At 40.3% G+C, this 18,404-nt stretch overlaps 1 protein-coding gene across 9 annotated transcripts in view; it reads left to right on the forward strand.

Moving 5' to 3' along the window:
* Positions 1 to 9,651: 9,651 nt before the first annotated feature.
* Vinc (vinculin) overlaps positions 9,652 to 18,404 on the forward strand; it is a 158,621-nt gene continuing 149,868 nt past the window's right edge. For all 9 annotated transcript variants that reach the window (XM_083134335.1, XM_083134336.1, XM_083134339.1 and 6 more), the window contains exon 1: positions 9,652 to 9,905. In XM_083134335.1, coding sequence (XP_082990461.1) covers positions 9,849 to 9,905 — 57 coding nt within the window. In that variant the 5' untranslated portion in view covers positions 9,652 to 9,848. The remainder of the gene's footprint in view (positions 9,906 to 18,404) is intronic.

Genomic DNA, 18,404 nt, shown 5'->3' on the forward strand with positions numbered 1-18,404 from the left:
ACAAAACATTTGAAGTACGTTATGGTTAATAATGCCAGACGATTCCGTGCAAACGTCAAATCGTGCCTAACTTCAATCAGTGTTGCCAAGGCTCAAAATATAAATAGTGGCCCTCGTACTGCAAGATCGTCATGTGACATACTGTGAGATTGTTCCACCAGCATATATAAAATATTACATGATCATTTAGCTGTGAGAATGGTATGTTCTCGTTGGATCCCATACAATTTGACAAAAACTCAAAAAGACGCTCGCGTCAATTGGTGCAAACAAATGCTCAATAAATACAATCGTGGTGCTTCAAAAGATGTATATAAGATTGTAACAGGTGACGAATGATGGATATATGCATATGAGCCGGAACGTAAACAGCAGTCGACTGTATTGGTGTTTCAAGATGAACCCAATCCAACAAAAGTTGTTCTCGCTCGAAGCACATCGAAACAAATGGTCGCCTGTTTTTTCGGGAAAACTGGTCATGTGGAAACTGTGCCTTTAGAGGAACGTAGAATGGTCAACTCTGAATGGTACACAACAATTTGTTTGCCAGAGGTCTTTGGTCAAATACGGAAAACAAACAAACGCCGTCGGATCATTCTTCATCAAGACAATGCCAGCTATCACACATCTCGTCTAACAACCGACTTTATGAACAGTCAAAAAATCGAATTGATGGGTCATCTGCCGTACAGTCCTGATTTGGCACCCAATGACTTCTTCTTGTTCCGGAATGTCAAGAATAAATAGCGTGGACAACGATTTTCGTCGGCGGAAGACGCCGTTGATGCGTTCAAAAACCATATTATGGAGGTGTCTCAAGAAGATTGGAAAAACTGCTTTGACAAATGGTTCGAACTAATGCAAAAATGTATTGACCATAAAGGAGAATACTTCGAAAAACAATAAAGCAGTTTTCAATGCCAAATTCCTGTTTTTTCATTGTTAGGCTCAAAATATAAATAGTGACCCTCGTAGATGGTTGGTGCATCAGATATTTAGTAGGTCTGTCGTAGGTTCTGTCTTCACCACTGACACAAATAAATTTGTTCACGGGAACAAAACGTAGTGTTAAACCTTCCCGGAACAAATCCTGGATTCATATCTGGTTCAAAAGTGAATAATAACGTTCATTATAGCATCTGAGGGCATGCTGAGTTTTGTATGGGATTCATCATCATCATCGTTCGCCGTTTCCTGCCTCTGGCTGGGTCGGCATTGAAGTCAAGCTTCGCCATTTTCTTCTTGTCTTTCACCACTCCGCTCCTTCCACAGTGTTTCAATCTTGTCCTCTTCTCCTAACATTCTCCACTGCTCATTCCACCAACATCTTGGTCTCCCCTTTGACCTAACTTCCACTCCTTGTGCATTGTAATCTCTTACTGGCAGTCTTTCTGCATCCATCCTCTTCATTTGTCCAAAACATTTCATCTGTGCCTGATCTATTCTGTCCTGAAACTTCATCACCCCCACTGTCTGTCGGATCTCCTCATTTCTTATTCTATAACTTCAAGTCGTCCCCAATATACTCCTTAAAAATTTCATCTCCACTGCCTGCATCTTTCTTTTGTTTCTTTCTGTCATTGTCGCCCAAGTCTCTGTTCCAATTATTGGCACATAGTATGTGTTATACAGGGAGTCCATCAAGTCCTGCAGGAAACTAAAACACTATAAACTTGAAAACTATTAAGTTTATTAACAAAAACCTCCAATTGTGCACCATTCACTTACAAACACTGTTGCAGTCTTTTTGCGAAACCGAGAATTGCGTGCTGACGGTGCTCGTCTGGGATATTCAGAATCACATCACTTATTTTGTCCTTCAGGTCGTCCAGATTATCTGGTTTCTGTGAATACACCTCGGTATTTACATGTCCCCACAGCCAGTAATCGCAAGGTGACAAGTCTGGTGATCTTGCAGGCCAAGGTGTGGGTTGTCTTCGGCCAATCCATCTCATGTCACAGTCTTCGACTATTAGTTCGTGTACAAATTTTAACTTGTAGGGTCGAGCCTTCATCATCTTGCGTACGATCTTGTGTAACGATTTCGGTATTCCCAGTTCCAAGGATCTTCGTTTATGCCATTTCATTCATTCCTGCACTGTCTGAATCACATCCTCACTCGTTCCTAGCCTTCCACTGTGTGGCAAATCTGACACACTTCCTTTCCTGGATAAACGCCCGTGATTACCATCATTGAGCAGTGTGGCCAGAACATAACTGTAAACTTCCCTTCTTCTCACCAAGAAAATTTTTTATTCTTAAACATAACAGTTAAGAAGTTATGGAGTTTTAGTTTCCTGCAGGACTTGATGGACTCCCTGTATATTACCTTCTTACATTTCATAGGTTCATCCCTGTTCCATTTTAATCTTCGAACATTTTGATAGAGTCTACCATCCATTTGTCCTCTTCTGTTTACCTCCTCATCTATTCTTCCACTTCTGTCAATTATGCTTCCTAGATATTTGAAACTCTCCACTACCCTCAACTCTTCCGTGTCTATCTTTATTCTTTGTACATTTGTGGCTCTGTTTCTTGTTGTTATTATTACTTTGCTCTTTTCTGCACTGAATTTCATTCCTGCTCTTCTGATTTCCTCATTACAACTATCAAGCTGTATCTGTACTACTTCTTCCCTGTTTCCCCATATGACGAAGTCATCAGCGAACAATCTCCTATCTTCTTTCCCACCTCTTTTGCATCTATTGTAATTATTTAGAGCAGTGGGGAGGGAAAGAGCACTTCCCTGTTTTAGTCCATTACTTAACACTGAACCACACTGTTCTTCCCACTGGTGTCTTCACACAGCTCTGGTTGGCTTTGTATGTGCTCTGCACTCTACAAACTATCTCTTCCTTGACTCCTTTTTCTCTTAGAGCCTTCCAAATCTTTGTTGTGTCCATGCTATCGTATAATCAAATCATTTCCATACTCATAATACCTTTCCTGTAATTGCCTTATGGTGAATATCATATCTACTGTTGATGTACCTCTTCCAAATCCATATTATTTCTCTCTCATGTTCAGCTCTGTTATTTCCCTTATTTTTTTCTCTAATATTTTCTCATACATCTTTGCTGAGTGGCACATTAGTGTTATTCCTCTGTAGTTTTTACATTCCTTTCTGTCCCACTTCTTGAGTATGGGAACTATTAGTCCCTTCTCTCTCTTGCCACACTGTTTTCATCACTCTCTACAGCCACTGCACACCAATCTCTCCTGTTCCTAGTATCATTTCCACTGGCACTTCATCTATTTCAGGTGCTCTACCTCTCTTCATTCTCTTCAGTGTTTCCTCCACTTGTTTCCATGCGAGATTCATTTTTTCCTTCCTGTTTCCTATTTCCTTCACTTCTTCGTGTTCATTTCCTTTTTTTCACGTTCAGCAATTTCTTGAAATGATTTCTTCATCCTCTTCTTTAACATTTCCCCTTTCATCCCTTAGCTTACAGCTGTCTCCTCTTTCTCTCACTAATCCATACAATACTTCCTTGTTCCCATCTACATCTTCTTCTAGCCCTTTGGCCCATTCTTCCATCCAATTTCTTCTTTCCTCCTTTACTACTGTTCTTGCATCTTTCTTCTTTTCCATGAACTCTTTTTGTCCATTTTGTGATTTAACTTTAAACCATTTTCTAAATGCATCATTTTTGTTTTTCACTGCCTCTCTAGTTCTTTCATTCAACCATGGTGTTTCTTTCTTTTTTCTTTTCTTGCTTGTCCTTCCACATACCTTTTCGGCTGCCTCGACTAATTCTGTTTTAAATCTTATCCATTCTGTTTCTACTCCTTTGGGTTCATCTCTTGGCACTTTAGTATGCAATATTTCTTGATATTTTTCTTTTATCATCTATCCTTCAATTTCCACACTCTTATCCTTCTGTCGTTCCTCCCTTCTACAATGGTATTATACGAGGGCTATTTTTTTTCAAGGTCCGATCGGTCGTGAAATAAAAACCACAGTGAAATCAAAAATGTTTTTATTTGCAACATTTAGCTACACCTTCCAGCTACTTCTCTACATAGTCGCCCCCCAGATTTAGACATTTGTCGTAGCGTGGTACCAACTTTCCAATACCCTCGTCATAGAAGGCAACCGCCTGTGCTTTCAGCCAATTCTCTACGCTGGTCTGCAGCTCGTTGTCTGTGCCAAAATGCTGTCCTCCTAGCCAGTGTTTCATGCACGTAAAGAGATGAAAATCTGAGGGAGCCAAGTCCAGGCTGTAAGGTGGGTGATCAAACACCTCCCATCAAAAATGCTGCAGGAGTGTCTGTGTTGCAGCTGCAGTGTGTGGCCGAGCATTGTCATGAAGAAGGACAATGCCTGATGACAACATTCCTCTTCGCTTGTTCTGAATTGCCCTTCGTAGACGTTGAAGCGTCATGCTGTATGAGGCTGCAGTGATGGTCGTGCCACGTTCCATGAATTCCACCATCAACACTCCTTTTCTGTCCCAGAACACAGTAGCCATACACTTTCTGATGGGAGAAATCGAATGACTGCACGCACTTCACACTTGGCATGCGACTAATGTTCTAGGCATGTTTCCGTGCGACGTGACGCGATCAGCGGGCATACTGGAGACACTGCGCAACACATCCGTGCACAGCTTCATCGGATTTTCAATGTGGTTTTTATTTCGCGACCAATCGGACCTTGATAAAAAAAATAGCCCTCGTAAATGTCTAATTGTAGAAGCAGCTTTAGCATGTATTTAAATGCACTAGACAATGGATAATGTCCAACTATTATTTCTTGTATCTGCAGAAAGAATTTGGTAACTGGCTTTGTAGCTTGTGCACTGCAAAAGGGAAGGTTGCTAGGTAGCTCTCTAGCATTGAACATACTCTTCACTATGATAAAAGGAGAAAGACTGCACTGTAGATTCTGGAATCTCGATGAAGTGCACATGCTGCAATCTAAAAAATTGTTACACGGGAGCATGCAATGCCTGATGCATAGGCAATCTTTCTTTTTTTAGAGCATGTTGTAGATATTCTTACATCCACACTAGAATTTGTCATGGTAAGAAACTATCATTAGCAACACCGAGAATTTTCTTTTCTGTTGTTCCAGTAAGGTATTCTAACATATCAATTTTGTTTCACATTCTCTTCCATGCTAATGGCAGTTTCCCATGATTTTAATCATGTTGTGAACTTGCAGCTACATGTTCTTTTCTTTGCATTGCATATATATCTAGTGGATAAAAGGAAGGAGGACCACAAGGGCCGAATAAGTAAGCAAGACACTGGAAAAATTCAAATTTTCGCAACTGTGAGCCATATCGCCAGTGGTAGAAAAATATTGTGGAAACGAGTTTTCGTTCTGCAGCAATATGATACAACCCTGGGGGTACATACTCGACTATACTATTTATACCATGGCTACAGAAAATATCTTAATCTCAGGGGATAGGTTCTTTATTCGAGAATCCCAAATAGGAAAGAGTTTTATAGCCAAGAGGATATAGTTAAATGCAGATCTATATTCTGAAAACTTTACACAATGCAAAGAAAATATATATATCAAAGCTTTTATGTACAATTATATACACTGGTCAAAACAATTAGGGGAGCAAGCAAGAAATCCCAAAACCAAAGTTGGAAAGTCAAAAGTAGCAATGTATTTTGATGAAGTGAGTGTGTCCTCAACCAGTACAATTCATCTATGATGAATCATCAGCATGACGAGCTCTCTAGTGACACCATAAGGCACGTGGCAGAATTTGTGATATGACGAGCAATCACGAGGTCACTTGGGAACACGGGTTGTTTGGTGCTGGCAGACCGTAAGTGCAGGTGGGATTCAGTTGAGTAGTGTTGAATAGGAATGATGGCAGAACAACACGATTTAGGGGAATCTAGCGCATGGAGAGCCATTGGGAGGATGGAAGCAGGGCAAACACAACATGAGGTGGCTGCAGCCCTTGGTGTGTCACGCAGTGTCATTTCCAGGTTGTGGACACGATTTCAACAGACAGGTACAGTACGAAGGAGGCCTGGGCAAGGTCGCCCACGGTCAACAACAGTTAGGGAAGACCGCTACTTAGCATTGTCGGCTCGCAGGAATAGGCAGCAAACTGCAACTGACTTGCAACGTGGCCTTGTTTTGGCAACAGGACGAAGAGTCTCGGGCCAAACTGTACGAAATCGCCTGCGGGCAAGGGGTCTTTATGCAAGAAGACCAATGGTGTGTGTCCCTCTGAATGCTCAACACCGTAGGGTCCGCAGACAGTGGGCTGTGGAACATCGTGAGTGGGGACATGGAGAGTGGAGTTCAGTTCTCTTCTCGGATGAGTCGCGTTTCAGTCTCCAGTCAGATAATCGACGCATTCTCATCTGGAGGGAACGTGGGACTCGCAATTATCCTGCACATGTGCGCGAAGTGTCTCAGTATGGTGGCGGTGGCTTAATGTTATGGGCAGGGATCAGTGTTGGTCAACGTACTCCGGAACGGTACTTTGACAGCCTTACGGTACCAGGATAAGATCCTCAGGCCTCATGTTGTCCCAATGGCTGCAGATATCGGTGATCGTTTCATTTTTATGGACGATAATGCCTGACCTCACCGAGCACGTCTGGTTGACGCCATGCTACGGGATGAGGGTATCAAACGAATGGTATGGTCAGCGTCCTCCCCAGACTTGAATTCCATTGTACATGTGTGGGACACACTCGGAAGACACATTTTCAGCTCGGCCAGCGCCGCCTACAACTCTGCAACAGTTGGAAATGGCCCTTCTGGAGGAATGGGTGAATATCCCGCAGGCTGTCATTGATAACCTTATTGGTTCCATGCAAAACAGATGTGCAGCTGTCATAGCAGTTCATGGCGACCACATGCCTTATTAGAGGTATGGACCTGTTGCGTATCTGTCCATTACCTGTACATTCATTCCCACCAATCATAAACTTGCATTTCTCTCGTCTCAATCTGTTCTTAAGATTTGTAATATCCTTTTAGCAGACGAATTACGTGGCAGGAGCAAATTTGAAGCTTATTCTTACTGCTGACACGTGCGTGGCAGCAGACTCGGCCTTTATTTTTGGAAAAAGGCTTCTTCTATTCTTCCCTCTATTCATTTATTAATGGAAAGCTTCTTCTAATTGGCTAATGAAAAGTTTCTTCTACTTTATACAATTGGATTACTGGAAACTTCTTCCAATCAGACTATGTACAAATCCCTTAATAGCAATGTCAATTTAAGCCTTCTTTCCTAATGCGGAAAGATCTTTCTTATCTTTGCTCCTTGGATCATCATTGTTACTTGGTTTGCAGTTCTCATAAATGTGTCGCAACGATGATGATTCTTCTATTGGCACCAGCTTAAATTAATTATTTCTCCTTCCTTGGTATATCGTGCTTCAGACCTAACGGGTCATGACTTATGACGGGAGGTTGTATTGTCTCTCCTCCTCCTTGTTTCCTTCTTTCAAGTATAAATTCTCGTACTCTTCTTCCTGCCCTCTTTCCCCTTTTCTTGGTCATATCGGCTTAAACAAGATATACAAAACAAATGTTTAGAGGTGTCTAACTATGGAAAGATAGCGCCACCTCGTAGGCAAATCGAGATAATAGAAGGAAAACCACAGATCGCTAACTGGAAGCGTTAGCTGTAGCCTAGTGTCGCTAACATGAAGCGCAACCAAGAATGTGCTTTGGTGCAATTAATTTATCACAGCACAACCATAGACAGAAACAAATGAAAAAAAATCTGACAACCTACTCCTTGCCAGTGGTAAGAAAAAATATTCCGATCCAAAGATCGCAAAAGGACACTTTCTTGTAATCGTTTCTTCGATTATAAACTTTCCTTAAATTCTCACATATGAACATATACTTTACATTAGTAATTTACCATTTACAATATGTCTCTTGTTCTATTTATGTTCTACAATATGCAACTTGTACCGAATTTAAATTGTGTGAGGAAAAAAAGGTTCCGGTCCTGTTGCAGAACCCATTAGAATTTATAGTTTTCTGGACCTTTAGCAACTCTGCCTGAATAATGCTTAAATATATGATGTGACAAAAATCAAAAGAGTGTTGTGCCCTACCCAGCATTGGTATCTAGACTATTGGTTTATGGAGAATTGTGTTAAATGCTTCAATCTCTATCGAAACAAAAATGATAAGCTGGAATGGATAAAATTTTAATTTTGTAACTTCATGTTACTCATCTTGCAATACAATATGGTTATAGCTCTTTTCAGTTCTTACGGCGGGCGCTCTAGAAGCTGGCAGGGGAAGTGGGGAGCGGGGAAGCAACCAATCCAGCACGATAAGAAACGTAGCGGCCAGTAGAACGAGTTTCACGTAGTACTTTTTCCGGCCGCGTCGTGTCTCTTGGCGCCACTGCTGTTGTCTGGTTGGTCTGTTGCTTAATCCCCGCTCCCCACTTTTCCTGCCAGCTTCTAGAGCGCCAGCCGTAAGAACTGAAAAGAGCTATAGTAGGATATCACAGATAAAGGTGAAAACAATCACATAATGAAGGAACCTGCAAATTGCTATTGTCTTACAAACTACAAGCAAAAAGTGCTACGCCTTGTTTATTTTTACCATATGTAATGTTTTAATTTGTCAGTTTTACAGTATGTTCGATTTATTTGTTTGCTTTAATATTATTAGTGTTGTTATTAAAGTTGTAATTTTGGCTAAATTGATTACACGCAATATTGGAAGCGGAAGTCATATCAGGCATGTCAAAAAAATAGAACTGTTTAATCTTTTACTGAATCCGTTGCCAGGACAACAGTGTGTTAAGACTGAAAGTATAGTTGGATTTTGTGTGAGGTGATGAAAATTTTTTGAAAGACACTGTTATAAAAGTCAACAGCAGCTCATTGTTTTGTATTTATGTAAGTAAGTATAGTGGAATTAGAATGCAGTGAACGTTTAAAGTGAAATGGCTTTAATGTACAAGGACAAGATGATAGTTATTTTTTCTAACTGCACACCCTGAGAATGCTCAGTGTAGCAATAACGTACAGGAGAGTCGCATAACTCTGCCGCAGAGGAAGATTGGGTAACTACCATGACATAAAACTTGCGTAAATATTTATATATTTGCCTGATTTATGAATTTTCATTCTCAGGCGGATGATAGTGCACCCCCAGAAAAAAAAGGCTCCTATTCTCTGTGTAAATTACACAGATTTGTATCTCTTGTCTGGAAGACCACCATATCCCTTTCCCCCTGCAGACGTCCACGCATTTATTTATCTAATTTCCCCTTTTTATCTGGGGGAGCACCGCCACTGTCTATAACACTTCCAAGTTTCAAAATGCCCTCGAAAATCTTGGATAGGTGCTTGGTTCAACTTCAACAATTTTCATTGGTTCATCTGAGGGCACGCCCACCCCAATCTGTATTTGATTGTAAACGTCGAATTCAAGAAACAGCTGTAACACATGTTTAGAGTTATCAAGACACGTATTATAATAATAGGTTTAGAGTATGATTATTATAATCGTTACTGGTATGTAATAAATGAAATAATGCGTAATAAAAATATTGTTAAAGGACAGTAAATTTCGTCTGCTTGAATATGTAATTGCGTCATGCTTCTACTTTGTTTTATGCGATTTGTCCTGTAGCCGAGAGATGGCTCTGGCGGACTTGTGTTTACCGTCAGTCAGTCAGTTTACGTTCCGACGAAGTAAGCTGCGGTGCGGCTAGTGTCTTGGGTTATTTTAGCACTTTAAGTTCGTTTGGTGTTCGTGTAACTTGTTTCGTTCATATAATTTAGAGTTCCTGTAAGTCGTACCAATTCAGAAGTTTTAAAATTGTGTCGCAAGAGGTTCATCTCTTGTGTGCTCGAAGCCGTCTAAGAAACGAACGAAGATGCCTGTGTTCCATACGAAGACTATAGAGAGTATTTTGGAACCTGTCGCACAGCAGGTTAGTGATATGATAGTATTAATACACGGGACACTTCCATTTTTGTCCAATGTCAGAAAAGAATCATTTACGTACTTGAAATTACGACATTTTGAGTTTACAAATTTGAAACATGACGTTGTAGTTGTTAAGGAATATAATTTTTGTTTCTGGACTTCATATCAAGACATTTGTTATAGCGGTTGTAGTAACTTAACAATTAACAATTACCTATGATATTACAAACAGATAGCAAGAAACTTGCAACAAAAAGTTTGAAATTTTTCATATATACGGAGGGGGAGAAAAATGTTGGTCGCTACTGCTAAGGTTATTATTTTCTTCACGTAAAAACGAATATCTGCGCGATGAGAACACGAATGCCTTATTTTTTCTATTTTTGACTTATGCAACAGCTTCATGTTTTTACGTGACCTAGAAATTACAGTATATACGTTATATATGCAAGAATTAATCAATTATTTGTAATTTAGTGGTTGGATTCTGCGACAGAAGACGAAGTGGCGGAATTTCATTAATTGTATTGATTCCGATAACTGCTGGAAGAAAATATGCTGTTAGTAATTTCTGCTATATCACAGCTATTGATAGTTCAGATGCTTCAAGCATCAGTAGCATATATTCTTTCAAATTCGTTGAAGTGTTCATGATTTGAATAGGCCTGTGCTGTACACAGGGATTCTGCTGTCAACATCAAAGCCAATGTTACATTCATTCCAACATGCTTGGCTCTAACAGAATAAGCCATAACAAAATAACAGCACTAGGGTATTTACCCCTTGTAATCTTCAAAAATCTATTTTTCCCTCCTAGCAAACCATTCACTGACATTTATTGGACTGCAATTGGCATTGATGTAAAAAGCAGCAGTCTAAGCTCTGTTTGTGTAATATGCTTGTTTGGTTTCTTGAGGATATTAAGTGGCTCAGGGTTGGTGCTCTTCATTTTCCTATTCGTACTCACTTTTGTCTACAATGTAATGTTTTGCATGGAAGAAGAAACTTCAGTCAGCAGTGTCTTATGTGTGCAGTCAGTGCTCGAAGTGAGGAGAGGATGGTATTCACCAGCTAGGAAATTTTACCCAACTCAAGCCCCCCCCCCCCCAATCCCAGCTAACTCCAAGAGGATGTCCAAACATCCCACTATCTAAGAATTCCCACTTCAAATGCTGTGATAGGGTTACTTACATGACCTAATTTAGCTTAGCTCTGTGGTAAATGTGATTCAAATTTAGTTGGCCTTGTATTTCATTTTGGTAGATTTCCCTGTTATTAGTTCAGCACAAGATCCAACACAGGAAGACACACACACATATGTATATTCAAATATAGCACTCGGTGTTCTCCCTTGCATAATTTCCCCCTTTAACGCACACTATGTGTGGGTCCACAGCCAGCAAGAATTCATTCTACATTTACACTGCAGGAAAGTGCTTGTGCTTGTTATACAGGGTTGTCCCAGGTGGGCCCGGCTCAGTTTTCCCATTGCAGGGAAAAATTCTGAAGAGTATGCCTAGCAGATCTTATAATATTTGTAGACAGTGATAAAAAAGGTACCCTTAACCATCTGTATCCCTCAAGAAAGTGAGTGAAATATTTTGCATGGTTCATGATAATTATGCTGTTTATGAACGTTTTCCATTGTTTTTAGCTCAGAGATGTGTTAGTGTGAAGTTAATTAAGTCTGTTACCTAGCATGAAGCAGAACAGCCCCAAGGCTTTGCGCAAGAGAATATAGCAAGCACCCTATATGACATTCCACAAGAGCTTCTATAATTTTACTTTGTTAGGTTTGGTGCTGATACCAAGCTTTGACATGTTCTTTCACTATTTGAGTGTGCATACAACCGGTTTTTACTGATAAAAAGCAGCGAAAGTACTCCGATATGGTTTTTACTTATGCAGGGCGTACTTTGGGATCAAATACGTATCTGCTGTTTGTGTTTTCCGCAAGCTGGAACCAATTTTATATTACGTATAACATTGATATGTGTTGATTTCAACCTAATTCTCGAGGGGGTACGGTGCATCAAGAGCCCCATGGAAAATACAAAAAAATACATCAAATGTGAAGGTTTTTTTGTGAACCAATGTCAGAGGTGCCACATGAAGTTAAAATTATTTCCTGTGGAGGTAGGGCACCACACATTATCATCCTTGATCACATGGCAGGTTTGTGATCAGCACCAGTGTTGATGTCTGCAAATACATGTCTTCTAGATTTGAGTCCTAGCTAGGCAAATGATGGGCATTGGTGCTCATAGTGGTGATTAACCTCATGAGATAAAAAAGGGATGCAAGGGAGATTTCACACTGTAGTTACAAGTGACATGTAAGGATTGCACAAATCAAATGGAGGCTTGTGCAGTATGTCATGCTGCTTCGGGGTGATTCATTACTGTTGATTGGTTCGTTCCACAGTTACATGTGTCACATCTGTGTGATGTCTCCTTTAACTAAAGAAGTAAAATCTCCCATGTAGAAATGATTATTTGCCTGAGTAAGTTTGAAGTTCTCTTCATACTTTGAGATACTGTGCAATGTACCTCCATCAGTGATCGAAACTGGAACTGCTGCAGTAGTGCAAACCACTAGTCTGTTTGGTGAAAAAGAAGAGAGTGCCAATATGTGCTTTAAAGCAGGGCTGGCATGCTTAAAACGAAAGTTTTTAAAACATTTTTGCAATTGAATAGTACTTAGATATACAGTTTTGTTCCGCACTATATTGTTCTTAATGTCAATGTATTTTGTTACATTCAAAATAAAATATGATATTTCGGAAAACAGACTAGCTACCATGTGGATAGAGTGGGGCCTGGCAACCGTGGATCGGTTGAACCTTCTCGGACAGTCTGCATGCGAGATTTACAAATAACGTATAGGTATTTTAAGAAGATATTCAATTGTTTATAATTAGAAACACTGTCCTTCAGTGTATGATCAAGAGATTCCTTACCAACCATTCTTCTTGGAAAACAAGTCTTCTGGGGCTCCCTGATGACATAGTGGTAACGTCGTAATCAAGGGGTCCTGGGTCCGATACCTGGTGGAGGCACATAGTGGTTGGGATCCCACTTTAAACCTGTAGGCCCAGTCCAGATTAGCCTTTCTGTGCATGGAGTGAACATAAAAGCAAACAATTCAAATTCAATAAGTCTTATTGACATTATGTTTTAAACATTTTTTTTTATTTTTAAATTCCTACCCTGCCTGACAGAATTAAGATACTTTGAGTATCTTGCGATTACTCACCGCCAATCAGTGGCGTGCCCAGAATTTTCGAAGTGGATAGGGTTATGTATACTTTTTTTTAGTAGCCAGCCTTCATTTTGCCATCTTTTCCTGCTTTTCACGTTTTTTTATAAATAAATACTAGACGAAGGTGGGGGGGGGGAGTTATAACTCCCACCAGTCCCCCTTGGGCACTCCACTGGCGACAATGTGCTTTTACTTATATATAAAATTAAGAGGGGCTTTACAGATCAAAAATGCCAGCATCTGCGCCATGCCTCGCCGTCTACAGTCACGCGCTATATCGACCCCGAGCTAAACTGAACGCACTGTGCGCGTATATCGTTTCGGCCAGAGCAGTGTGTGCTATGTAGGAAGAAGAGTTGCAGTGGCGCAGGTGGGAGTGTGCGTGGTCTCCTGTGATCGTGACAGAGGAGATTCATGAATAGACCCACTGACTGACCATACCTTGCTTCCGTAACGGCGAATGTAGTGATTACTTGTAAGGAAGTGATCGTGACGTAATCCGGCGTATGAGGCTTATCAGCTGCTTTCTTCGTAAGTCCGCGACAGTTATAACGATGGAATGAAAGTAACTAACTATTCATTACATCTGCCTGGGAAAGATAAAGGGAGCTTTTTTGCATTTCTTACATTAGCTGCCGTGAGGGGGAGGGGAGATATTGTCAGCCGCAGCCACTTTTCAATGTCAAGAACATTGTTTGAAGTGCACTTAATCTTTCTGTAACAGTTCTTAGAGAGGATAACTGTTCTGTTATCATGCCTGTATCTCGAGATAAGTAAAGCCCACAAATTTCCTGTATGTCATTTACAATCACGTTCTTCTGGGAACTTTCAAGTTTTTTTCCTCTGCGGAATATACTGTGGTATAACCCGTAAAGCAGTGGTGCAACCACGATTTTTTGTTGGGGGGGGGGACAATTACCAGGATAAACGTGCCAATAATAATAACGTTACTGTTATTATTGGTAGTAGTAGTATAAAAGAAGTTATTATCCTCGTAAATGACACAAAGAGTGGTAGAAGTCGGTGCTAGAGCATTTGTGTTTAATCAAACGATTTGAAATAACATATTTACCAAAACATTAAATTTCACATTAAAAACGAAAAACAAGCACACATACTGTATTTTTGAAAGACTGAAAATGCTTGATAAATGCATTCCGAATATAATTCTTCTTTTTACATAGGGTCTATAACATGTATAACTTTCATGCACGATATATGTTGAACACATATGCAACATGGTGCGACGTAAGAAAATGCATAAGCAGCATGCTAACACTAAATTGTGTACGTATTCAAATTTTCTTTAATACATATACATTACACAATCAATTCATTCACCTCATAATAATCCAACAGAAAAAAAATACATAAATTGTCATAAAATGTCCCACCCCCTTTGTGGCTGCGCCATTGCCGTAAATTGCCGATGTATTTATTTAAAGGCGGATTTAGGGGATAGGCGCATAGGGCACATCCTTCCCCTGAGTATGTCATTAGGAAATACGTATATACTGTATATATTATGCAGATTATTATACTAAGTTGAAAAAGCTAGGAACTGTCAAAACACTCTCTCCCTATACACTTTCTGTTTTGTAGTCTTCCTTAATTGCGATGCACTGACGCAGTGGACGCCAAAGCGGCACAAACAGGAAATGTTTGTCATAGTTGCAGTGGGTGGGTAAAGCTCCGGATTAATTGTTTTATGGTTCGACCAAGACATCTCCAAACTTTACAAATGGTAGTAAAATGTCGAAAACAGATGGACCAAAGAAACTGCTGTTTGTCTCTTTTCTTGCGGCGGGGTACCCAGATAATCAGGAAATGTCGTGCCGATCTCAATGGCGGAAGGCCCGTAGCCAGAATTGATCTCCAGGGGGGGGGGGCTTTGTAAATAAAGTCCATTTTTCAAAAGGTTAGCAATGTTAAATGAGGGTAAATTATGTGTGTGGGGGAGGGTGGTCATTAAGTTACATAAAGTTTAGAAATATCACACAAATGCTACATTTTTCTATATCTTTTAAAATATCACTTGAAGTGTTAATTGGCTGCTACTGAAATCATCCCTTACTACACACTTCATACTACGTTTGATGCTACAGATATTTATATTACACAAGAAAAAATGGACAATATTCAATCATAGTGCCTACCACTCCCCGGCCGAAACAATAAAACTCCCCTTCGTTCCCAAAACTTGGGACTTGTTAACCTTTGACGCAGATACGGAGCATAATGACATCAAAGTCACAGATTTCTGTATAAATGGGGGGTCGCAACAGGGGCAAGGAAGGTACAGATAAAGAAGCTCCTTTGTGAAGAAACTTTCTGACGTCTAGAGAAGAGAATCTCCTAAATTCTTGCCGCTACTTACACTTCTTATAAATAAGATGAACGAATGTAATAGCTGCTGTTCATGTTCCCTTAATTTATCCTTCACCAAAGTTGTGAGCAAAATAATATCTGCAGTGTACATTTTCACTTTTCACTGCAAACAAATTACACAAAATAGTTTTACCTAATGTCAAGGGGGCTGACCTCACCGCGCTACGACGCCATGGGTCCCGGGTTTGAATCTCAGCCTGGGCATGGGTGTTCTTTGTGAGTGTCCCTTCATGAATTGCATCACATCGTCACTCATCCTCATCTTTGCAGTCAGCCAAAAGTGGCAGAAAGGCGAAGTAAAACAACGTAAATCAATCAATCAAGGAAATTTCGCCTGCCAGTTATTTCAAATTTTCACACATAGGTGTAACTTGGCCGGTGCTTCTTTGTTTACGTGTTAGGGGGATTTTTAAGAAACCTTGTGGTACCTGAACTTTAGCCCCTCCCCCAAATTTAGGCACAAAACATGCTGTTTGCACACACCATAGGGGTTAGTTTCATGGCTTCTACTTGGGTATCCCTACGTCCCTCCAATGTAATTAACTTGGTTTTGCTTATATTTTTAGGCTGAGTTAAAGCAGTATGCCTATGTAACGTACGGACTTCACATCGCTTCTTGGTAGTTTTTGCGCACATTTTCATAGAAACCTCTCCAGCTCGCTTTTTATTCTACCGTCTGAACGATTGTTGACCGAGTGTGAATATCATCAGAGCGAATTCCGTGGTTAACTTCTGTAAAAACGAGAGAGTAGATTCGCGAAGTGTGCGCGATTTCGTTTTCGTACCGTGACTGAAACTTCGAGTGTGGAAACTGTCCGCATGTCACTGTGGGAACAATGTGTTGCGACTGACTGATTGACGATCAAGACACTTATTTTCCCTTGTGTACTTCGTAGTGAAAATGACCATAACTGCCGACGGACGTAATAAAAAAGGAACTCATTCATTCGCCAACGGTGACGTGAACATCTTTGCAAAGAGCGCAGATTCGATTCCCAGGTACACGGTGGAGGCCCTTGTGATCTCATTTTAGACTGTAGGTCCAGTCCCGATTAGACTTTCTGTGCATAAAGTGAACTTAAAAACAAATTCTACATCTTCTTGAGGTATACAGCCACTGACACGGACTTGAAAATATATGTAGATCAGCAATCGGTCTGTGCTAAAATGCAGCAAACTTGCCCAACCCTACATGCAGAAAGTACTGGTCAAAGAACAAATACAAATCAATGTTTTCATTTGACTCTCCCTCATAGCCCCTCCCCCCACAAAGTCCTAAACTGACAAGCAGAGGGGGGGATTCTGCATCCCCCTTCAAATACCACTCTTTGATGAAAGAACAAAGAATTCTGTGGCCGTAGAGACGCCGATATCCAGCACGGCATCAGAGGTCGCATTCCGTTGTGTTCGAGAAGAGAGTTATGGCACCGTAAAAAGCGAACGGCCGTCGGTAAACACCGGCCGTTCCCAATTCCCCGGCGTTGCCCAATTGAGGCCGCTTCCCCAGCTGTTGGCCTCCAATATTCGCTTTCAGGGCAGTTGTTAGCCCTCACGATAACTTTGAAGTCTGTGGGTTCTGATAGTTCATTTGATATAGAAATTCACACGTGCAGACTCAAACTCGGTGGTCAAGCGCGTCAAGTTGACTTTCGATCTCGACACCGAAGTTCCTGGGTTCGAATCAGGCAACGGTGTTCTTTGTAAGTGCCATTTCATCCAATCATCACTCATATTCATTGCCGCGGTAACCAAAGGTGGCAAATCTTTTATAGTACCTCTTCTGTTGGGTGCCAGGTTCGAATTCCGACTTGGGTATGAATGTTCTTTGCGAATGCTGCAACAGTTCTTTAATTCAAATACATTTTGGAATTATTTTTTACTATTTTCTGTTATGCATATTTCGAAGTGAATAAAAAATTTGTTATAAAACTTTATTCAATGTTCATTTTCTTTTCTCTTGTTATTCGTTCCACACCCCACCTCAAAAATATCCTCAACATCCCCCTACATTTTTTTACAAACATCCAATTTATCGTTATTTCGGCAGTAAATATACGTTTACACCTCTCTAGATGCGAACTTACACCCCCTTCTGAATAAATGCCTACGCTAGAATTACATTCCTTACACGCTGTTATCCCTAAAGTAACTTTTTCTTTTAATCACTAATAGTGGATCTAAACAAGAAAAATTATTAATTTAAGTGTAAAAATATTCTCGATAAGGCACGGAGCTATTATGAGTGAAATATTAACAACATGCTACCAATTATTTTCCAATTTTACCTAATACAGGGGTTCCCAAAGTCTTTCGTTTCACGGCGTCCTTAGTGTTTGAAGACATTTCCGCGGCGCCCAAGTCAGAATGTAGGCCTATCTAACATTTGCAACGTTCAGTTAGTGTGATTAGGTTGCTTGCCTGAAGTTAAAAAATAAACACACATTTCAAATTCAGAAACATTTTGTGTGTAAAATGTACTATATAAGCTTGGAAAAATTATATCATTTCACTGAAAATATTGGAACATTTCGCGGCGCCCCTGTAAACCAGCCGCGGCGCACACTTTGGGATTCACTGACGTAATATTTCGAATATTTTTATTGCCTACACATCTGTAACCTAATGATGATGTCATCAATTGGGCTTACTTGAATGTGAAATATTGGTCCACAAAGATGGAACTTCGAAAAAAAATTGTAACTATAAGTTTGTTCGCGTCATATAGGCAGTTGTGTTTCCACGTGGAGAAAGAAAGGAGTTGAGAAACAGTGGAATTCTTTGAGACGGGAAATGACGTGTAAATTTTTAAAACTGACTACCCAGCAGCAGGGAAATCTTTTCCAGAAGCTGACGC

The sequence above is a fragment of the Lepisma saccharinum genome, chromosome 13 (genome assembly GCF_977018435.1).
Source record: "Lepisma saccharinum chromosome 13, izLepSacc3.1, whole genome shotgun sequence".
NCBI classification, from domain to species: Eukaryota; Metazoa; Arthropoda; class Insecta; order Zygentoma; family Lepismatidae; genus Lepisma; species Lepisma saccharinum.